This window comes from Panthera onca, chromosome E1 (assembly GCF_046562875.1).
Source record: "Panthera onca isolate mPanOnc1 chromosome E1, mPanOnc1 haplotype 2, whole genome shotgun sequence".
Taxonomy (NCBI): Eukaryota; Metazoa; Chordata; class Mammalia; order Carnivora; family Felidae; genus Panthera; species Panthera onca.
In genome coordinates this window covers 45,305,158-45,330,282 of record NC_138352.1, presented here as the reverse complement: position 1 = coordinate 45,330,282, position 25,125 = coordinate 45,305,158, and the positions used below count along the sequence as shown (strand labels likewise).

Below are 25,125 nucleotides of genomic sequence, written 5' to 3'. Positions count from 1 at the left end.
TTTTTTTTTTGTTTTTGTTTGTTTTTGTTTTTGTTTTTCAATATATGAAGTTTATTGTCAAATTGGTTTCCATACAACACCCAGTGCTCATCCCAAAAGGTGCCCTCCTCAATACCCATCACCCACCCTCCCCTCCCTCCCACCCCCCATCAACCCTCAGTTTGTTCTCAGTTTTTAAGAGTCTCTTATGCTTTGGCTCTCTTCCACTCTAACCTCTTTTTTTTTTTCCTTCCCCTCCCCCATGGGTTTCTGTTAAGTTTCTCAGGGTCCACATAAGAGTGAAACCATGTGGTATCTGTCTTTCTCTGTAATACATTCTCTTTCAAATTTTGCTGTTATTAATACTAGTCAAAATGACTTAGTTTTGTATTGATCACCAGTTAAACAGTAAAAACAAGCAAGACAACTCCAGTTGAAACACTCACTTTATTGTTGACTGATTGAAATTTATTGTGCTTAAGGTGCTGAAATACTGAGGAGCTAGTCAGAAACCTTGTTAGTATGCGTCAGACCCTACTGGCCAATTCACACAAAGATTTTATTTTATCTTCTGACATTTTTCCCAAGTCAGCGATGATAGCTTTAGTTGATAGATAGCAGGCATGTGAGTATAACAGGAGATCCAGCTCCTTGGTCTGTTGTATTCACATATAAAAAAGTTTGGAAAGCTGATAAAGGCATTTCATTAATTAAGCCATGCCAAGGTTTCTGCTTGACATATGTTCCTCAAAGGATATTATCTCTTTCAACAGATACAGAGCTAAAAAGGCATATTAAGGGAAGGAATGTCACCTACACAGTTTGTCAGCTTCTCAACATGACAGAGAAAAGGCAAAGTTCCTTCATTTGGAAATTGGGTCTCCTCTTCACATACTCTGCCAAAATACATAGTCTGGCCAAAAGATGGAGGAGTCTTGATAATCTGTTCATCTTTTTTAAACCTTGCTAATAAAGATGAATAAATGCCCATCACGTGGACATCAACTAATCTAATCAGACAGACCAAACAGGTCACTTTTCAGAACCTACTTTCATATCTAAACTGAGTCACTGCAGACCAATACAGAACTCATCCTTTTCCAAAAAACTACTATCTCTGTTAACACGTCTATGGTTTGACATCATTGGGAAGGCACAATGCAATTTAAGAGATGAATTGTTACACCCACAATGACTAGCATAGTATTTATGTCATATCACTAAGTGCCTTTTCTTTTTAATTAGTTTCATATTCCTACTTTCCTTTTGTTTCTGCAATTCTTATTAGGACAACCAAAGCAGAATCCAATAAGAAAGTTCTAGTCAGTGTAAAAGACTTTAAAATCATAAAGTTTCTTGCTATCACTAGATGAGCAAGTGAGGGATCAACCACAGAAAGTGGACACCCAAGATACCTCTCCTAAAAACCAGTCCCACAATCCTACTACTTGAATTTAGAATCCTTCAGAGGGGATAAAATAAAAATGTTATGGTATATCCCACTATCCAAAATTCTCTCAGAAGCTTAAACCAGACATAAACTATTAAAAATGTCAGAGGTATAGCTTCTGTTAAATGACTGATCAGGTTTTCCCAAAAGTTTGCACACAGTATATATAGATGAGAATTTACATGTACCGAATGTAAAAATCTAAAGTAAGAAAACAGTGTTAAATCTCTTAATGTTTTTGTTCACACATTTCCCCTTCAAAATAAATATCTTACACATGCATCCTTTATCCTTCTATTGTGCAATCTTAATAAAAATATAAAGCTTTAAAACTTTTAACTCTACCAGCATTTATAAATATATTAAACAAATTAAAAAAATTTTAGAAGACATTTACATAAGTGATATATAACAAAACCTTCTTACCATTTATGAAAATGTATCATTAAAATTAAAGAAAGATATGAAAATAGAAGAATGCTCCCATTAATATAAAACAATCAGGAGCTGTTAAGTGTGATGGATGGTCCAAGTCCAGGTGCCTCGCTTTTGAAACAGAATGTTGGGTTAGGAAGTAAGAGCATTTCCTAGTTAATCAGTTAGAAAATTAGCTCTTTCTCAGAGTTTCTTCCCTGGAATTCCTGACCCATTTAGACCTGCGATCTTGGTGACCTCACATGCCTTTGTTTCGCACAGTCTTCTCTAGAAGGATCACAGTGTGACTTGAAACAGATAGACTGAACTCCCCCTCTGGAATTGTGCTGACTAAAGTTTGAGAGTGGCAAGACAGCAAATCAACACACACACACACAGATTATTCTCCAGTACCATAGCTGCAGCAGTTTTTAGATGCTTCTTGACTGTAACAGAAGGCCAGGACTTTCCATTTGAAAGGGATCTGGACGCAAAAAAAAAAAAAAAAAAAAAAAAAAAAAAGGCTGCTAGATGTTTAATAGTTTGTCAAGGTAAATAATCTGAACTGAAAAGCTGTAGTAAATACCAAAATCCCAATTCTCAATTAATAAAATTCTCAATTGACAAAACAAAAATACTTTTTTTTTCCTTAACAGAACTGAAAAACTCCCAACAGTGTGTCATGTGCAAGGCTAGTCTGCCCTCAGCTACAGCTAGTGCACAATGTCACGTATGTCCTCCATTCCTCACTCTTTTAATTCTTCCTCCTTTGGAAAGTGCTCCTGTTTGCAGGCCACGTCCACCAGCAGATGAAGATCTAGAAAGAAAGAAGATTTGTTTACTCACTCTTGGCCTCTCAGATTGGAGAGTTTGATAGACCAGTCTTCAGACAAGAAGAACAAGTTGCTCGAGGTTAAGTGTAGAATTGGTTCTAAAATGCTATGATCTCAGTTTTGGGACATTCCTGTACCTCTAAAGAACACAGATGCAGCCCAGTTGTTAACCCAGTGAGACCAAAAAGTGTACAGTTGCTATCTTTTCAATGATGCAGCTAAGCCTCTTTTCACTTCAACTGCCTTTTAAGTGAAAAATTAAGGAAAAGTGTCAAAGGGATCAAAGTGAAATATACACACACAAATGAAAATTCATTTCTTTGATCCTATAAAGATGAGTGGGTGGGTGGGTTGTGGGAATATGAGAAAATAATGCTTTCAGAAATACAATGTTAAAATAAGTAATCACTACTTTTCCAAAGTTGATTGACTCCATACAATTTCCCCTTACTGACAACACAGCTGATCTCTTGTAGAAGAAACACCTACCTGAACTGTGTGTAAAAAAGAAAGCATACCCTTCATGGAGGTCAAGAGACAAAAAGGGTTCACTAAGAATGGAAAGCACTAAAAAACTGAACTCTCAGCTCAAGTACTAGGTTTTGTAATACAAAGAGGCCATGTATGGGAGTAGAGCTAAACGGCCTGAGTAACAGAGGATCTTACTGTGGCTTCTAGACTCAAGCTAATTAGTTTACAACTTCCAGAGCAACATACAGACTTCTAGTTTATAATTTCTAGGGGAACCAACCTTTCTAGGTTTGTTTTGAAGCTTACGATTTTGCCATAGTAGCATTTGGGAATGAAATTAAACTAAACTATATAGCATAAGTCCTTTATTTCACTCTAGACACAGACTTTTGTCACTGTATTTCTAGAACACAGCCTCTGTGGGACTGATCCACAGACTGGGCAAGAGAGCTGATTCAACAAAATAATTCTACCACCATATTTGAGGAAATCCAGAAAGCATATGGAACAATAGCTAATTTTGCCATATTTTGTAAAAGGTAGACCAGTCACTAGGGGCAGGTCATCTCATCTGGTGAATTACACTACAACCTAACCATAAAGAACAAGCAATTTATCCAGATGAGCATCTTATAGTGGGAGAAAGGCCATAATTTTATCACTTAAAATTGGCTTCTTGTATATCCACGATCATAGCAGCATTATTCATAATAGGCAAAAGGCAGAAGCAATCCAAGTGTCCAAGGACCGATGAATGGACACATAAAATGTGGTCTATACATACATTGAAATATTATTTAGCTTTTAAAATTAGGAAATTCTGATACATGCTACAACATGGATAAACCTTGAAAATATTGTGCTAACTAAAATCAGTCAGTCACAAAAGGACAAATACTGCATAATTCCACTTACGTAAGGTAACGAGAGCAGTCACATTTATAGAGACAGAAAGTGGCATGGTGGTTGCCAGGGACTGTTATGGGAGTTACTGTGCAACGGACAGTTTCAGTTTGGGTACATGAAGAAGTTCTGGAGGTGGTTGGTGTTGATGGTTGTGCAACAAATGTGAATGGACTTAGTACCACTGAACTGTACACTTAAAAATGATTAAAATGACAAATTTTATGATATGTATATTTTACCACAAAAGTCTTTCTTTAAAGTCTATATAGTAACAAAAATAGTGATATGTTATATTTATATAACATCTTTTTTTTCAAATAGTTTAAAGTGCATTATTATAAGGTCATCTAATTAATTCTGAGGCGTAAATTGATACTGGGAGCAAGAACCTCTACGCTAAGTCTACATGGTTATTAAGTAAAGCCAGTGGTTTCTAAACCTTGTTGCACATTGGAATCACCTGGAGGATCTTTTAAAAAATACTGATGCAGGGGCACCTCGGTGGCTCAGTTGGTTAAGCATCTGACTTCGGCTCAGGTCATGATCTCACGGGTTGTGAGTTCGAGCCCCGTGTCAGCCTCTGTGCTGACAGCTCAGAGCCTGGCGCCTGCTTCAGATTCTGTGTCTTCCTCTTTCTCTGCCCCTACCATGCTCATGCGCGCTCTCTCTCTCTCTCTCTCAAAAATGAATAAACACTAAAAGATTTAAAATAAAAAAAATACTGATGCATAGGACTCCTACCCCCATACATTCTGATTTAATTGGTGTGGAGTGCTACTTAGGCATCAGGATCTCTAAAAGTTGACCAGAAGATGTAGGAGTAACACCTAATGATTATTCTCTAAACATCTCAGCTCCATATTAGGGCGGGGGGGGGGGGGGAAGGGGGAAGGACAGGCCAAATGGTAATAGAACATATTAAAATAAGACTTGGGAATATGAATAGACCCAGTTATAACCCAGCTTTGAAAGCAGAGTAGGAATTCTTGATAATGACAAAGGTAAAGGCTATTAAAGCAACTACAGATTTCACATGGGGAGGTAAACTGAAAAACAGCAGCAACAAACTCCCTCTTTTTTTAAGTTTATTTATTTTGAGAAAGAGAGAGACAGCACAAGGGAGGGGTGGAGAGAGAGAATCCCAAGCAGGTTCTGCACTGTGCAGAGGCCAACACAAAGCTCCATCTCACAATTTGTGAGATCATGACCTGAGCTGAAACCAAGAGTCAGAGGCTTAACCTATGAAGCCACCGAGGTGCCTCAAACCCTTTTTTTTTTTAAATCAGTGAACAAATGTCATTCATTTCATTGCTTATTAAGACTTTACCATATTGATAGGTTCAAATAATGGATAAGAACACATCATAGATAGGCATGTTTAAAATAGAAATAGCCTGTGTGGCTCTTTAATAGCCTCAGAATTAGTTATGTAAAGTAGTGTGAACAAACCCTCTTAACCTTAATGATTGGGCTTTAAAATAGCACTTGGCACACAGTTTCTAATAATGAGCATCTAAACATAGTAATTTTATTAAAGTGAACTTCCTTCATTAGCAAAGCTGCCAATCAAGGAGTTACAAGAGTATAGAGACCAATAAAAATATGAGAAGACAGACTAGCCTGGTGCTACTAGAGGTTTATATGACTTCATTTAGAAGAGAAGCTTGCATACTCACCAGAGAAGGTAAGTATTTGGGGATCACAGTAGCTCAGTTGGTTTGAGAGTTGAAAGGCCTTGAGAGCCAAGAGCATTGCATCTACTTGTTTGGGAATGTTAATTCCTTCCAAGAGCACCCTCTAGGGTTTGGGGGTTATTATCTAAATGAAATCTCATCCATAATCCAAGAGCTACAAAATGAGAAGTCCTTCCTTTAGGAATGAATAGAACTTTGGTTGTAAACCTTCAATTTCCCTTAACCAGAAAGTTAACATCCCATGAGAACATGAATGAGTGTAGCTTCTACTATAAAATTAATATTTGGGTGTATTCAGTTTAGAGTGATATCATTAAAGAAATTGGAGGCGCATGACTGAATCTAATTTCCTTTACCTTTTGGTATTTTTGATCCAAAACGTATTTCCTTAAGTTAACTTGTGCTCAAAAAGCCTATGCACAGCATGGCAAAGACTGTGACTGACCATCCCCTTCTAACAAAACACACATCTATTGAAATCAATACAATCTGGATTATTTAATCAACTTGTAGTCTATTTGAAAAAAAAAAAAACTCAAAGAAAGTTTGAAGTGTGACATGTTCCTACTTAAACATGGCAGACATCTTCAAAATAACTCAGTTACAGAAGGGCACTGATAAATTCTGGAATATAGGATGCCACTGTTCAATGAGATATCGAGCAACAAAATGACATCCAACAGTTAATGTTAGAATCATAGTATTTCAGAATTTGGAAGCAAAGGAGCCCTTAGAGGTGATTTCATGAAATTTCCTTATTTTTATCATAAATAATGTACGGTGAGAGTTGAAACCATACTGAGGGGAGATAGTCCTAATGATAGCGACAGTTGAAATTTAAGTGATACTTTAGGAATTTTACCTTTGGTTTCTATCATTACTTCTTTAACCTTTTAGTATCAAAATAAAAAAAACATTTGGTCATCTGTAAGAACTAAACTGAATACTAGTCAATTTGAGCCCTCCTCACAAGTACCTCCTTACTCTCTTAAGGGCTTCTCTGGTCATCAAGGATCAGGGCTGTGAAAAGATCAGAAGCTAAGAACAAGAACTTTCTAACACAGGGTGCAACAGACTGAATGTTTAACTCCCTGAAATTCATATGTTGAAACCTAACCCCACTGTGATGGGTGTTAGAAGCTGGACCTCTGGGAGGTGATTAGGTCATGACAGCGGAGCTTTATGAATGATATTAGTGCCCCTATAAAAGAGATCCCAGAGAGCTCCCTCATCCCTCCTGCCATGTGAGGCAGCTCAACTAAACCTCATTTATTATAGACACTGAAATGTGAATTTCATATCATCTTTATGTGACATGAAATATTCTTCTTTTGATTTTCCTCCAGCCATTTAAAATATGAAAACTATGGGACGCCTGGGTGGCTCGGTCAGTTAAGCATCCAACTTCGGCTCAGGTCATGATTTCACAGCTCGTGAGTTCAAGCCCTGCGTCAGGCTCTGTACTGATAGCTCAGAGCCTGGAGCCTGCTTTGGATTCTGTGTCTACCTCTCTCTGCCCCTTCCCCACCCGTGCTCTGTCTCTCTCTCTCTCAAAAATAAATAAAACATTTAAAAAAAAGTTTTTTAAAAAGCATCCAACTTCAGCTCAGGTCACAGTTTGTGGGTTTGAGCCCTGCATCGGGATCTGTGCTGACAGCTCAGAGCCTGGAGCCTGCTTCGGGTTCTGTGTCTCCCTCGCTCTCTGCCCCTCCCCTGCTCATGCTCTGCCTCTCTGTCTCAAAACAATAAATAAGCACTAAAAAAAATTTTGAAATATGAAAACCATACTTATCTTGCAGGCCATTTAAAAACAGGCAGTATGTTAGATTTGGTTCACAGGCCATAGTTTACCAACTTGTAACACTCACTAGGGCTATAATCAAGAGATTTTTAACCAAAACAGAAGATTTCATCAAACAGAATATTGTTATAATAGTTGTAAAAAAAATTATCTTTTCTCCAAAGAAGATATACAGATGGCCAACAAGCGTATGAAAAGATGCTCAACATCACTAATCATTAGGGAAATGCGATCAAAACCACAATGAGATAACACTTCACACCTATGAGGATGGCCATAACAATAATAAAAGGGGAAAAATAACAAGTGCTAGCGAGGATATGAAAAAAATGGGAACCCTTCTACACTGCTGTAGGAAACGTAAATGCTAGAGCTTTTATGGAAAATAGTTTGGCCGATAGTTAAACATAGAATTACCATATGACCCAGCAATTCTACTCCTAGGTATATACCCAAAAGACTTGTAAACAGATACTCCACTACATGCGCACATGTTCACAGCAGCACTATTCACAATAACCAAAAGGTAAGAACAGCCCAAATGTCCGTCAGCAGATGAATGGATAAATGAATTGTGGTATATATATACAATGTAATATTATTTTGCCATACAAAGAAAGTTCTGATACAAATGTTATGACACGGGTGAGCCTTGAAAACATTATGCTAAGTAAAATAAGCCAGACACAAAAGGTCACATATTACATGATTTCATGTATATGAAATATCCAGAAGAGGTAAATCCATAGAGACAGAACACAGATTGGAGGCTACCAAGAGCTTGGGGGAGTAGGAATTGGAAGTAACTGCTTAATGAATACGGGGTTTTCTTTAGGAGTGATGAAAATGTTTTGTAACTAGATAGAGGTAGAGGTTGCACAACATTGTGAATATACTAAATGCCACTGAATTTTGCACTTTAAAATGGTTAATTTTATGTTTTGTGAATTTTATCTAAAAACGTATATTTTCCGGGGCGCCTGGGTGGCTCAGTCGGTTAAGCTTCCAACTTCAGCTCAGGTCATGATCTCGTGGTCCGTGAGTTCGAGCCCCGCGTCGGGCTCTGGGCTGATGGCTCAGAGCCTGGAGCCTGCTTCCGATTCTGTGTCTCCCTCTCTCTCTGCCTCTCCCCCGTTCATGCTCTGTCTCTCTCTGTCTCAAAAATAAATAAACGTTAAAAAAAAAATTTTCTTAATGTATATTTTCCTATTAATTTGAAATGACCAGACAAAAAGAAGGGGGAAACAGAAAATAAATGGCTACAAAAAGTAAAATTCATAACCAAACATATCTTGGTTTTAAATGTCAGAACACAGGGGGCTCCTGGTTGAGTGTCCGACTTCGGCTCAGGTCATGGTTTCCGAGTTTGAGCTCCGCGCTGTTGGGTTCTGTGCTGACAGCTCAGAGCCTGGAGCATATTTCGGATTCTTTGTCTCCCTCTCTCTCTCTCTCTGCCCCTCTCCCACTTGTGCTCTGTCTCCTCTCTCAAAAATAAATAAACATTAAAAAAAATATAAAATAAATGTCAGAGCATAATAACGAGATATGGAATGACATCTTAGTAAGACATCCACAATTCTTGGTTCCAGAAGAATAGAACTATAGAGGACACGACTTGTCTCTATTGTACCTGGTATGGTACCAAGCCCTAGGCAATTGTTCAATAAATACTTTTTAAAAGAAACCTGAGGAGCGCTTTGACTCCTCATATGTTCAAAACTTATCTTTTGGTGGCTAACTAAAAGATTGCTCAGATAGAAAGTGGAAGAATAGTGGCTTCCAGTGGCTTGGGGGTGAGGAAGAATAGGGAGTTATTATTTAATGAGTACAGAGTTTCATTTTGCAAAATGAAAAGAGTTCTGGAGATGGATAGTGGTAATGGGAGCAAAACAATGTGAATGTACTTAATGCTACTGAACTATATACTTAAATATGGCTAAGATGATAAACTGTATGTTATATATATTTTACCACATTTTTTTAAAAGATTGCTTTTTTTCCAAGGATTTTTTTTTGAAGTACATCATTAAGATTAAAGTGGGGTGGAAAAGCATGTCATTCATTCAACAAACACTGAGTGCCACAGCTAATGCTAATACTGTAGGTGCTGAGGATACATCATTTAACAAAAGAAAGGCCTTTCCCTCATGGAACTACCTGTAAAGAGGGGAGAAAAATAATAAATAGAAGGTTTTTCTAATACCAAAAGCCTTCTTCGTATCAGCTATGCTATACAGACTCTAACAGATAGTACATAAAACTTAAACTGACTTTGGTTAAGGTCTTTAATCCCATCGAACCTTATTTATAGCCATGTTTTCATAAGCCAACCATTAGGTTAAGTTCTATCAAGGTAGAATAATTTTGTACTTCATGAACCGTATTTCTGCTTACACTCTCATTACAAAAGCTAACTTTTTAGTAAAGAGGTTCTAGCTTAAGTAATTTACTCCTTGCCCCTAATAAATGGAAATGTGACCAGTTGTCATAATAATGCTAATATGTCACAACTCTTCTATTTCACAGCAAGAATTCAAGGCCAATTAAGACTCGGCTATCAACAACACTGACCAAAGGATAAGTCTTTACTTAAGGAAAAAAAGAAAATGAAGAGATAATAAAGATAATGTCCTAATTATTTTATCAGCTACACTTATAACCTTAATAGTGAAAGAGATGAAGTGATTATTTTAACAGTAGGCACCAGAGTTCCTCTTGGGCACGTAACTATCTTTGTAGAGACTATACTTGACAAGCTGTTTTGGTTGGAGAAAGTAAGGTCTCAAAGACATTAGGAAATAGAGGAAATATCTAACGTCTCTCCCAAAGGCACAGAAAAAAAGACCAGAGAAGAGAAGATACAGTGCTGGTACAAGTAAAGATGACAACATGGCAGAGGCCATAGTGATTAGTGACAAAGAAAGGTGAGAAAATGGCAAAGTGACTGACAGCCTTTTAAAGAGAAAGGTAGATAACATTCCATCTAAAATTTTATGCAGTATTTTAAATGTAAACCCTTTTTACCTCCCCAAAACTTCAGAAAAGAGTTGAACACATACAAATGCCTAATGTAAATGCATGGGGAAAGGCTGGAAACAAAGGAAGAGGGCCAAGTTCTACATCTGGAACAGCATGGAGCAGATAAGAGAGAAGAGCTGTAGGAGGTGAGAAATGGATGACTTCGGAATTAAACAGAAACAGGAAATTTAAAACTAAAAGTCATAGTAAGCCCTAGAAATTCTAAAAAATCTTGGAAAAGCATTTTAGGTGTGGGATACAGTTAGCTTGGGTCAATCATATCTAAACCTTGAAGTCAGGTTAATAACCGGGATATAAATATTTTTTCAAAATATTCTTTTTAATTTCCCATTCCTATTATTTTGATGGTTTTAAATTTACACTGAAAGAATACTTTAAAATATTTAAGCAATTTTTAGTATTTTTGGATTTTTTTTCAATTTTAAAAATCTATAAAAATACAAAAAGGGAGTAAAAATTTCCCATAATCCTACTATTGTGTATATTCATACACAAATTGAAAAGTAAAAAAGTACCTCTCTTCACCTCCAATTCTACTTTCCTAGAGGTAACCACTATTACATGAATCCATTTTATCATATACTGCTATACTTTTTTCTATAATTATATAGTATATACTTCCTTTTTTTCCTCCTAGAAAGGAGGCTGTCCTAGACATATTGTGCTGCAACTTGCCTCATCCACTTAACATATGTTATGAACACTTACTACCTTTCTAGGTAACAACATATCAAGCTAATTTTCTTAAATGGTTGCACAGTATTTCATTAATTTTTTATAATTTATCTAGCTCCCTATTAGGCAATTATACTTTTTCCAAATTTGTGCTATCATACATGACACAACAGTGAACTCTGCCAGGACTGGAATTCCTGAGTCAAAGCACATGAGCATTTTAGTTATTTACAAATAATGCCAAATGCCCTCCAAAAGGCTATACAAATTCATTCCAGTTACAGTGTATTAAGATGTTCCTTTTTCCCTAAACTTTTATCAAACCTGGATATTATCAACAGCTTAAGTTTTGCCAATCAAAAAAAAATCTTTTGGGTTGATTTAATTTGCATTTCTCTACTTGATTTCTCTGAGGGGTTCAACATCATTCTACAAGCATATTGGCCACTTTATTTCTTCCGAACTGCACATAAATATCATTTTCTTTACTTTTATTGGGTTGACTTTTTCTTATTGATTTGTAGGAGTTTTTATGTATGATGAATAGAATACTTTGTATTTTGTTAGTCCATGTAACAGAAACTTCTACTTGTCTCCTGATATTTATTCCTCCTTTAAATCATGGTGTTGTTGGGGCGCCTGGGTGGCGCAGTCGGTTAAGCGTCCGACTTCAGCCAGGTCACGATCTCGCGGTCCGTGAGTTCGAGCCCCGCGTCAGGCTCTGGGCTGATGGCTCGGAGCCTGGAGCCTGTTTCCGATTCTGTGTCTCCCTCTCTCTCTGCCCCTCCCCCGTTCATGCTCTGTCTCTCTCTGTCCCAAAAATAAATAAAAAACGTTGAAAAAAAAAAAATTTAAATCATGGTGTTGTTTAACTAGGCAAATGGTCCCCAGGTAAAGACTACATTTCCAAGCTCCCCTTCAGCTAGTTTGACCATGTGACCAAGTTCTAGTCAAACTGATGAGAGCGTAAGTGATGATTATGCTCATAAAAGGAAAGGATATTTATAGCAGCCTGCTGGCCAACATACTGATATAGTGGTGAGCCATTTTTAACCCTGCAACACCTGAGGGCTACCAGAGAGAGGTAAAGCTGCCACATCAGCTCTAGACAGTTTATCCTCAGACTATATCGTAAGGGAAGAACAAACTTCTAAACTGTTTAAGCTACTAGTTTTTTGTTTTGTTACAGCAGCCTAACTTATACATGGACTAATATGGAATTTGGAATCTAGAAGTGAGGTACTGCTATTATTCAAATTAAAATACATGTTATGAGCTTGGTGGTCAGACAGCAGGTAATTATGACACTAGCTAGAACACTGGTGATCTTTGTAACCCATGTCAAAACATTTGATAAAATTGTTACCGTGATACCCTGGAAGACAGGCCACATGCCAAGTGAGCAAGTAACCATAAGGGAAAAGGCTGACAAAATTCACAGTGTTAGTTGTTTCTTGACACATTCAGCAAAGTCCTAAAATAAGAGATGAACTCAGGCTAGAGGTAGCCAAAGCACAAGCAAAGATAGAAGGGAATACTTCTCTGCCTGTAGTTGATAACCTATTGTCTAGAGATCAGCAATTTGGACTGTGCACCCAACCACTTCATTATCCCAACGTGAAATAATAGTAAGAGGGCCTGAAGCTTTTCTCAAGTACTTCTGATAGACAATGGGAGAGAGCTCTGTGGCAAAGATCAGATTAAGAATATTATCTTTCCAATGGAACCCATTCTTTTAGATGACCTCAATATAGGTTCCATTAGGTTGAATGAAAGGGATGAGCAAAGTACACAGTAAATCAAATACCAGACTTTTCAGGCTTAAAAACTACCTAAATAAGATCTCTGCTATAACTCACATTTGGAATGAACAAAGGCAAACAAATCAGTAGTCTACCTTTTTTTTTTTTTTTTTTTTAAGAATTGAAATGCCAGAGAAATAACAAACATGCCCTGCTAAGATATAGGACTGTTCAGCTTCTTAAGTAATCCTCACACCCTTTACACACTCTCTAACAAAATGTAGGCAACAAAAACTGGACTGCTCCGAAACCATGTATATTCCAGGGGTGCCTAGCTGGCTCCATAAAGAATGTGACTCTTGATCTCGGGATTTTGAGTTCAAGCCCCACGTTGGGTGTAGAGATTATTTTAAAAATAATAAAATGTTGGGGCGCCTGGGTGGCGCAGTCGGTTAAGCGTCCGACTTCAGCCAGGTCACGATCTCGCGGTCCGTGAGTTCGAGCCCCTCGTCAGGCTCTGGGCTGACAGCTCGGAGCCTGGAGCCTCTTTCCGATTCTGTGTCTCCCTCTCTCTCTGCCCCTCCCCCGTTCATGCTCTGTCTCTCTCTGTCCCAAAAATAAATAAAAAAACGTTGAAAAAAAAATTTTTTTTTAAAAATAAAAAAAATAATAATAAAATGTTAAAAAAAAAAAAGAAAGAAAAGAAATGTATATTCCCCAAGGACCACATCAACGTAATGATTTGTATGTATCGATAATGTGTTCCTTTTTATTGCTGAATATTATTCTGTTGTTGTAGGGATACACTGTAATTTATATGTAATTCATAACTTGTGATGAGTGTATGCTTAATTTAATTTTTAAGAAACTGCCAAATGGTTTCCAAAAATGGTTACACTATTTTTATTCCCCACTAGCAGTGTATGAAGAGTTCTAGCTGCCTCATCAACGCTTGGTACGGTCTTGTTTTTTTCTTTAAAAATTTTAGCCATTCTAATGGGCAGGTAGTGATGTCTCCCTGTGACTCCCAATGACTTCCCTGATTATTAAACGTGTTAAGCATCTCTTCATGTGTTTATTGACCACTTGTACCACTTAGTGGTATGTCTGTTCATATATTCCCCCCACTTTTGAATTGCACTGTAAGAGTTCTTTTTATATTCTAAATATGTCCTTTGTTTTCACATATGTGTTGTCGATATTTTCTCCTAGACTTTGGCTTGTCTTTCCATTTTCTGAATGATGCCTTTCCAAGAGCAAAAGTTTTAAATTTTGATGAAATCCAATTTATCAATTTTTTCTTTATTGATCACGTTTTTGTGCTCTAAGACATCTTTGTCCGCTCCAAAGTAGCAAAGCGTTTCTGTTATTTTTCACCAAGCTTTGTATGTTTGAGTTTTATATTTAGGTTTGTTCACTCCAAAGTAGCAAAGGTTTTCTCCTTTTTTTTCAAGGAGTGTTATATATTTGGGTTTTATATTTAGATCTGTAATTCATTTTGAGTTAATTTTTAATTATGGTGTGAGGTATGGATCAACGCTAATTTTTGTTGAAAAGACTTACCTTTCTCTACTGCATTGCCCTGGCACCATTGTTGAAAATCAATTGACAACAGGGGCGCCTGGGTGGCTCAGTGGGTTAAGTGTCCGACTTCAGCTCAGGTCACGATCTCACAGTTGGTGAGTTCGAGCCCTGCGTCGGGCTCTGGGCTGACAGCTCAGGGCCTGGAGCCTGTTTCAGATTCTGTGTCTCCCTGTCTCTCTGACCCTCCCCTGTTCATGCTCTCTCTCTGTCTCAAAAATAAATAAACGTTAAAAAAAAAAAATTTAGAAAATCAATTGACCACATATGTGTGGATCTATTTCTGGACTATTCTGTTTCATTCACAAATAGAAAAGATATGTCTATCTTTTTCACCAATATCAAACAATTTTCATTACTGTGACTTTGTGGTAAGTCTTAAAATCAGATAAAATCTCCTTTCAAAATTGCTTTGTTAACTCTATAACCTTTGTATTTCCTTTTTTTTTTTAATTTTTTTTAATGTTTTATTTATTTTTGAGACAGAGAGAAACAGAGCATGAACAGGGGAGGGGCAGAGAGAGAGGGAGACACAGAATCTGAAGCAGGCTCCAGGCTCCGAGCTGTCAGCACAGAGCCCGACGGGGCTCGAACTCACGGACCGCGAGATCATGACCTGAGCCACCCAGGCGCCCCTGTATTTCCTTTTAAATCTCGGAATTAGATTATAATTTTTAAAAAAGTCTACTGAAGGGGCGCCTGGGTGGCTTGGTCGGTTAAGCGTCCCATTTCGGCTCAGGTCATGATCTCGCGGTCCGTGAGTTCGAGCCCCCTGTCAGGCTCTGTGCTGACAGCTCAGAGCCTGGAGCCTGCTTCGGATTCTGTGTCTCCCTCTGTCTCTGTTCTTCCCCTGATCGCACTCTGTCTCTCTGTCTCTCTCTCAAAAAATAATTTTTAAAAAAAACTTAAAAAAAAAAGTCTACTGGAATTTTGATTGAGATTGCACTGAATTTACAGATCAGTTTAGAGAGAGCTGTCACTTTAACAATGTTGGATCTTCTTATCCATGAATATGGCATATCTTTCCACTTTATTTATGTCTTCTTTAATTTCTTTCAGCAAAATTTAAAGTTTTCAATGTAGAGGTCTTGGACATCTTTGGTTCGACCTATTCCTAGGTATCTTAGGATTTTGGTCTTACTGTAAATGTTTGGTATTTTAATTTCATTTTCCAATTGTGTGCTGCTAGTTTATTAAAATACAATTGCTTTTTATATATCAATCTTATGTCCTAAAACCTTGCTAAATTCATTTATTTGTTCTGTTGTAGATTCCCTAGATTTTTTTTATATAAGTAATCATATCATCAACAGATACTTTTACTTCTTTCTTTTCAATTTTTATGCCTTTTATTTATTTTTCTTTCCTATTGCAATGGCTAGGCCCACCAGTATAATACTGAATATATAAGTGGTGACTGTAGGCATCCTTGCCTTGTTCCCAGTCTCTAAAGTATAAAGTTTGGTTTTCACCATTAATTACGATCTTTGCCATACATATTTTATAGGTGCTATTTATCAGTTTGAGGAATTTTCTACTATTCCTACTTTGTTGAGAGTTTTTATTATGAATAAGTACTGACTTTTGTCAAGTGCTTTCCCTGCATCTTTTAAAATCATCGTAGAGTTTTTCTCCTTTATTCTGTTAATATAGCAAATAACATTGTTTAACATTTGAAAATCAATCAAGCCTTGCATTCCTCGGATAAATTCTATTTGGTTGTAGAGTATTATCCTTTTTAAATATTGTTGGACTCAATTTACTATTTTGTTAATGATTTTTGCATCTGTATTCAAGAGGATTAATTGGTCTATAATTTTTGTTCTTATTTTGAGGAAAGTTTTTAATAACCAATTCAACTTCTTTAATAGAAGTGTGTGAATTTTGGTAAGTTATATTTTTCAAAAAGTGTGTCTATTCCATTTGTATTCATTGATGTAAGACTGTCCACAGTATTCTCTTATTCCTTTAATATCCATAAATTCTGAGGTGGCAATCTCTTTCTTTTTTTTTAAGTTTTATTTATTTAAGTAGCCTCTACAACTCAATGTGGGGCCTGAACTTATGACCACGAGATCAAGAGTCACATGCTCCACCAACTGAGCCAGCCAGGCACCTTGGTAATCTCTTTCTCATTCTTCTTTTTTTTTTTTTTAATGTTTGTTTCTTTTGAGAGAGACAGAGAGGGCCCACACAAGTAGGGGAGGGGCAGACAGAGAGAGAGAGACACAGAATTAGAAGCAGGCGCTAGGCTCTGAGCTGTCAGTGCAGAGCCCGATGTGGGGTTTGATCTCACGAACTGTGAGATCATGACCTGACCCAAAATCGGATGTTTAGACACCAAAGCCACCCAGGTGCCCCTCTTTTTCATTCTTGATAGTTATGATTTGGGTTCTCTTTTTTCTTGATCAGTCTAGCTAGAGGCTTGTCAACTTTGTTGATCTTTCCAAAGAGCCAGTTTTATATTTGTTAATTTTCTCAATTGTTTTCTATTTCATTGATTTCTATTCTTATTTTATCGTTTCCTTCCTCATGTTTACTTTGGGTTTACTTTCCTCCTTTTTTTTTTTTTTTTTTTCTAGTTTCTTATATTGAAACTTCAGGTCATTGATTTTAGATCTTACTTCTTTTCTAATATTAGCTAATATTTTCTAATATTAAAATTTCTAATTTAATTTAATATTAAAGCTACACACTTCATGCTAACATTGTTTTATTTTTTTAAGTTTTTAAAAAATGTTGATTTATTTATTTTGAGAGAGAGAGAGAGAGAATACGAGCAGGGGTGGGGCAGAGAGAGAATGAGAGAGAATCCCAAGCAGGCTTTGCACCATCAGCTCAGAGCCCCACATGGGGCTTGAACTCATGAACCATGAGATTATGATTTGAGCCAAAATCAAGAGTCCGATGCTCAACCGACTGAGCCACCCAGGCACCCGGCTAACATTGTTTTAGATGCATCTCACAAACTGATATATTTTCATTGTCACTCAGTTCCAAATATTTTCTAATTTTTCTTGAGATTTTGTTTTTGAGTTATGGTTTAGAAGTATGTCACTGTATTTCCGGATATTGGAGGTTTCCCTGGTTCCTTTACTGTCATTGATTTCTAATTTACTTCTGTTATATTAAGAGAATACACTTTGTATTACTGTAATTCTTGTAAATTTATTGAGACTTGTTTTATGGCCCAGTATACGACATCTCTTGGTGAATGTACTATGTGCACTTGAAAATAATGCATATTCTGTAGTTGTTGGATGCAGTGTTCTATAAATGCCAATTAAATCAAGGTGGCTGATTATGTTGTTCAGATCTCCTATGTCTTTACTAATATTTTGTCTAGTTATTCTATCAATTACTTAGATGGTGTATTAAAATATCCTACTATATTGGGGCATTGCCTGTTTTTCCTTTTGTCAATTTTTGTTTCATATATTTTGAGGCTCTATTACTACACAAAAACACATTTATAGTTGATATGCTTCACTGATTAACTGTCCACCATTATGAAGCAGACTCTCATTATAATACTCTGTCTTAAAGGCTGTTTATCTGATATTTAAAAATAACCATACCAGGCTTCTCATACTTCCTGTTTGCATATTATATCTTTCCCCATACACTTACTTTTAACCTATGTGTCTCCTATAATCAGTCTATTGTAGGAGTTTGTTCTTTTATCCACTTTAGCAATTTCTGCCTTTGAATTAAAGTTTTACATATAATCATTGTATTGGTTGAATTTGGGTCAACCATTGTATTATTTGTTTTCTCATTGTCTTCTTTATTTTTCCTTCCTTCCCCCTTTCCTGCCTTCTTTTGGATTATTTCTATTGTGTTGGTGATTATCCTAGAAACTACAGTGCCTACTCTTGATTCATCAAAGCCCATATTAATCAATACCTTTACCACAGTTTCCTTCTGCCTGAAGAACACCCTGTAGGGGTGTCTGGGTGACTCAGTCAGTTAAGTGTCCAACTCTTGGTTTTGACTCAGGTCACCATCTCATGGTTCATGGGTTTGAGTCCCACTTTGAGCCCTGTGTCGGGCCCCACACTGTCAGCACAGAGCCCACTTTGGGTCCTCTCTCTCCCTCTCTCTGCCCCTCCCCTACTTGCTCTCTCTCTCTTTCTCAGAAGAAAAAAAAAAAAAACTTAAAAAAAAAAAAGAACACCCAGTTGAATTTCCTTTAGTGTTGACCTGGTGTGGCACATGCTCTCAATTTTGTGTTTATCTGAAAATGTCTTCATTGTCTTGCCTTCATTCTTGAATGATCATTTTCGTGGGTAGAGACTTCTGAGGTTGCAGTTGTCTTTCAGTATATTAAAATGTGATTCTAGGGGCGCCTGGGTGGCGCAGTTGGTTAAGCGTCCGACTTCAGCCAGGTCACGATCTCGCAGTCCGTGAGTTCGAGCCCCGCGTCAGGCTCTGGGCTGATGGCTCGGAGCCTGGAGTCTGTTTCCGATTCTGTGTCTCCCTCTCTCTCTGACCCTCCCCCGTTTATGCTCTGTCTCTCTCTGTCCCAAAAATAAATAAAAAAACGTTGAAAAAAAAATAAAATAAAATGTGATTCTACCCTTTTCTGGCTTCCATTATTGCTGTTCAGAAAGAAGCTGTTAGTTTAATTCAGATGTTGGCAAATTATGACCACTGGGTTAAACTGGGCCCTGCACCTGTTTTTGTAAATATAGCTTCACTGGAACATCACCATAACTGTTCATCTACATATTCTCTATGGCTGGTTTTGTGCTACAAGGGCAGAACTGAGAGGTTAAACAGATCATATGGTACTAGCATAAAGAGAGACAAATAGACCAATGGGCTAGAATAGAGAAACCAGAAACAAATGCTTACTTATATGATCAGATGATCTTTCACTAAGACACCAAGATCACTCAATGAGGAAAGGACCATCTCTTCAACAAAAGGTGTTGGGAAAACTGTATATCCACATGCAAAAGCATGAAGTTGGACCCTTATCTTACATCATATACAAAAAGTAACTCAAAATGGATTAAAGACCTAAATGTAAGACCTAAACTGTAAAACTCCTAGAAGAAAACACAGAGGAAAAACTTCATGACATTGGACTTAGCAATGATCTCTTGGAAATGACACCAAAAGCATAAGCAACAAAAGCAAAACAAAACAAAATCCAAAACAAAACAAAAACAAAAAACAAATTGGACTACATCAAACTTAAAAACTTTTATGTTTTGACACAGTCCTTTATGTAAGGACACAGTCAACAGAGTGATTGTGAGTAGAATATTAGCTACATTAGTTAATGTGTGACCTTGAACAAGTTATTAATCCTCTCCAAGCCTAAACTTCCCAATCTTCAAAATGATGACAATACCACTTTCATTAAGTTTGGTTATGGCATTAAAAATGGGTATGCACAAATATTAGTTCCTGTCCTTTTCTAAATCACCTTCAAAGTCTATGCCATTGTTTTAAACATCTCTAGTGGTAAGGAATCTTAATCTCTTAATCTTTTATCATGGATTGGACCATATATATTCAACTAAAAGTGACTGTACAAGCTAAGTCCAATGAATAAGAGTAGTGATCAGGATAGTTCTTTGCCTAAAAGGTGTTTTGCAGAAAGAACCCTATGAGTCTGAGCAAGATCTTGACCATATCACTATTAGTTTACTTTTTGGAGAAATTCTCAAATAATTTCTCAATATTTTTTTAATTTTTTATGGCTAAAATGATTGTCTGACCTGATTAATTCTACCTGGATTGCATGCCTCTGACATGCATACAATTTGAGAATATTAAAGCTGGCCATTGAAGACTCTGATGACTTGTTTTTGAATCACATAAAGAAACATGTCTTATTAGATGTTACTATTTTCTTAAAAAATGGTTTTGTCCAATTGCCTTACAAACAATAGAACCAACTCTATGTGCCTAAAACAATCATTAATTTTGGGTTCCTATAAATTACAGGAAAAACAATGCCACTGCAAAAGCCACTCTTGATACTATTATCATAATGTGTTCAGGATAATGTTATTAATGACTATCTAATTCTTTACTGCTACAATTTTAAGTATATTCCCTCTTATCCTACAGTCTGCTAATAAGAGAACAAGTACATCAATAATTACAAAGTCTTTGGCATCTATCTGAAGCAGTGATTAAATCACCCTTCATCTTTGCCTTCTCCAAGTTAAATAACCCAAATTCCTGTGTTTTTACTTAATATGTTCTAGCTCTTTGAAAGCTCAAATTTTTACATGCAATATTAGGAAAATAACTTTTACATACTTTATAAGGACAATTAAGAAAACATATAGAGTTAAAATTACAGTTATGTAAAAAAGCAATGTGATAAGTATCATACAATTATGAATTAAAAAAATGAAGGCTCAGAAAAAAAAACTGTCATTCATACATTTATTTTACACCATGGTTCTAATTCTAGTATTCTGAGCACAGTAATCCTTACCAGGGGACTTTCCTTGCTGCGAGTTGCTTCTTCGCTCTCTGTATCTGGCTGGAGTGGATAAACCTGTGTCTTTACTAGGCTTGCTAGCAGGGCCCATTTCTGAAATGAGGAATCCCATCTGTTCTGAAGGCAAGATATTCTCAGGTGGATTGGTCTGGCATTTTATACTGGCATCCACCTAAAATATTAAACCCACTAATTATTATGAATTTCCCTCAAATATCTACTAAAAGTTAAGATATTTTATCAGAGGAGTTCTATTATTGACACATGATACAACAAACATGTTTGTAAAGGCTTTTCATTCTTATGAATGATACCACGTTTAATTTTGTTGAGCTAATCTGAATATTCATTTGTAAGATATCTATTTCCCTATACACAAACCACTGAAATGTATATGGAGTTAAAACATTTACTTATGATCAGAGGAAGATTAACCATGAAGCTTGTTGATTTTTTTTTTTTTTTTTTTGGTACAATTCACACACACACACAAATTTACAACTGGTTAAGACCACTATCTTTTTCCACTCTAGTATCTCTTCCATCAGATTTCCACCCCCATTGGTAACATTGAGATGGTCATAGGCATAATCCTGTTGGATAATGCCAGTGGAGCTGAGGACACTTTATTCTACTAATTTTGTATTCTTTGTCTTAGAGAAGCTCTCAAAATTGTATAAGCTTCAACCCCTACAAAATCTAGATCTGTTCTGCTTATGAGATATGAGTTTCTTTCTTAGAGTTCCTAAGTTTTCTTTGGAATGTCAAATCCTTTCATAAAGATGACCAACTTCTGAAATATTCTTATTTCTTTATGAATTTATTTTAAATAAAACTATATGGGGCACCTGGGTGGCTCAGTCAGTTGAGCATCCGACTTCGGCTCAGGTCATGATCTCACAGCTTGTGAGTTCGAGCCCCGCGTCGGGCTCTGTGCTGATGGCTCAGAGCCTGGAGCCTCTTCAGATTCTGTCTTTTTCTCTCTCTCTGCCCCTCCCCCGCTCACACTCTGTCTCTCTCAAAAATAAACATTAAAAATTTTTTTTAAATGAAACTATATAATGAAATAAAGCTAAAAGTTAAAAACACAACTTTTAACAGCTGTTGTTCAAATATATTTTTTAAAGAGAAAGTAACTTTATAAATGCAATTTTAAGGTATGAAATATAATATTTTGGATGTGAACTATGAAGGAACAAAGACAAATTTTATGTTCTTTCCACAACACATTTGAAACACAATGGGCCTATCTTTGATCTACTGAATTTATAATATTATTTTAACACATGATATACTGGATTTCCACAGCTGGACTCAAAAAGGACAATGAGTTGATAGATACGTTAAGACTTTGGATCCAAAATTAGAGCTAAAAAAGAATGCATTAAAAAACAACTATCAGGTACTTGGGTGGCTCAGTCGCATCCGACTTCTGCTCAAGTCATGATCTTGCTGTCCGTGAGTTTGAGCCCCATGTTGGGCTCTGCACTGACAGCTCAGAGCCTGGAGCCTGCTTCAGATTCTGTGTCTCCCTCTCTCTGCCCCTCGCCTGCTTGCACTCTCTCTTTCTCTCAAAAATAAAGAAACATAAATAAACAAAACAAAAATACACAAAATAAACAAAATAAACAAATAAACAAAATAAAAAACTTTTTTTTAATTAAAAAACAAAAACAAAACACAACTATCTAAAAGTTATCTTGGGAATCTAACAGTGACAATATTTTCAGTCCCATTAAAGAAAAAAAAAATTTAAAAATATATATCAGGCTAAGATCAAGAAAAAAAATTTAAAGTAGGAAAAATACTTAATTCACAAAAAGTGACTGTAATTTAGATGTGCTTTTATTTAGAATCAACTTTATTCATTTTCTGGTCATAAACAATAAAGGAATTAGCTTCTACCTTCAGAATATGTCTCTCAAACTAGTCAGAATTCTGCTTTAAGAATGTAGATATTAGTAAGGAAATTCAAACACAGTATGCTCACAAGTGAAATAAGAATTCAATAATGCTGTAAGATACTATGAACAGACTTCTAACCATCTCTTTACCCCCAGGCTACAAATAGCTTGGAAAGTCCTGATACTATCTGTCAGATAAACCATCCCTTCTGAGTAGTGGATTTGAATCAGCCAGGCACACCTTGTCCATTCAAATTAAGATAGGAAGCAAAACTCAAGGGATGCTTTTAACATGAAAGTAAGTTTTATACCACAATGCTCAGACTGCCTCTCTAGAGGCTGACTTCAGACCATAACATAGTAAGAACACGTCTGGGGCTTAAGGTTACTTCTGAATTTTTTGTGCAGAATCACTGGGACATGATCCTTCTGGAAAGCATAATGAACCAGTATTAAACCCAAATTAAAGGTGGACAAACTCTCCACTAGACCAGTTTATAGCAAGAAGCACTAGGTACTTTGAGCTTTATTAGGATTTTTTCTTTGCCCCCTTACCTGGTGTGTGCTGAATGGTAGCCCTTCTTGCACAAATACTACTGAAGATGGAGATGGATTATGACTTAGCTGCTCCTTCAGTTTGACATGAGCTTGTTGGATGGCTGCAGATTCCTGCACTGTAGTATTTTCAACAGGCTGAGCTGTGTGGATGGTATAGATGTACTCAGGTGACTGTGGTAGAGAGCAGGTAATTGCTTGTTCTGTTCCGACTACAAAAGATGTAATGTCTGAGCCTACAGGAGTAAGTGGCTCCAGCTGGCTAGCCTGACTTGTGGAAGATGGATTGCTGTTGTTTGAATTAGCTACGATATGCTGGCCTCTGTTAGACTGAGATGTTGGGCACTGATTCTCAACAGGCTCCACCTTCACCATCTCCATTTTAGGGGAGGAATGCAACTCATCTACTATCTGAAAAACAGCCTCTAGGTTTACTTCTGTCTTTTTATTTTCATCAGTAGTACTGCAAGGCCAATTAGAAGGCAGAAATTCAACTGGATAGGAGGATTGCATTGGAGGATTCTGGGAAAAGAGAAAATAGGACTGTTTGGATAGAAAATTGAATATGAGATTAAGGAGGAAAGCAACAGTGTTTAGGTTCATAAGTGTTAAACAAATAGATTAAATTTAACTAAAGCTCACTGAAACAACATGAACACCAATCAACTTTTCAGCAATGGTAGCTGCAATTCTATTGTTAACATTTACTTAGCAACTAATAGATGCCAACCACTATGCCAAGTTCAATACTGGAAAGGACCAATAATTTTCAGTGTTAAAGTATACAAAATCAAAAAGCTATAGTACTCAAATACCTATTTGCTGATAAAATGTCTATATACCAAATTCTTCCATAAAAGTTGACAGACAAAAACATCACTTATATCTATCATATACTGTTTTAGGAATGTAGTAGTGAAATTTCAAACACAGGATGCTCACAAGTCCACCAATGCTTCTATACATTCAGGGGGAGGTACTGATATTCTGTTCCAAATGATCTGGGAAAAAATGGATGGAATATCGAATGTCCTTTGGTTCCTGAGATTGTTTATTTTTAATAATAAAACAATAGATTAAAAATAGCTGTCACTTTTAGATGTATCCTTTATACCTTTAAGATGCATTCTCTTATACCTAGTACTTTGCACAGAGTAGACATACAATTACATGTTTAGTGATAAATAATCTCAAGCTATGAACGTAAATACTAAAGAGTAACAACTAAATAAAACATGTAATGGGTTGATATTGCCAAACACACTACAAAGACTGTGTCAATTATTCAAAGGACATTAATGCCATATAATGTAAATTTAAATGGTGTAAGCATCAAGCCACTTTACTGTAGCCAATAGCACCATTTATTGAGTTCTTACTATGTGCCAAGCACATGCAAAGTACTTCATATACAGTATTCCTCTTAAGAGGTCTATAAAATGTGATCATCTCCATTTCCAAATGATGAAATTGAAGTTCAGAGAAACTCTGTAATTTACCCAAAGTCACAATGAAATAACTGACATATCCAAGTTTCAAACATAGGTTGCCTAGCTCAAGAGCTCTTGCTCCTAACCATTATGCTATCCTGACCATGCATGCACACTCTCAC

At 36.5% G+C, this 25,125-nt stretch overlaps 1 protein-coding gene across 1 annotated transcript in view; it reads right to left on the bottom strand.

The window, feature by feature from the left end:
* Positions 1-407: 407 nt before the first annotated feature.
* Positions 408-25,125, bottom strand: part of HSF5 (heat shock transcription factor 5) — a 44,564-nt gene continuing 19,846 nt past the window's right edge. The window contains 3 exon segments of the mRNA XM_078437358.1: positions 408-2,660; positions 21,049-21,226; positions 23,514-24,035. Coding sequence (XP_078293484.1) covers positions 2,590-2,660; positions 21,049-21,226; positions 23,514-24,035 — 771 coding nt within the window. The 3' untranslated portion in view covers positions 408-2,589.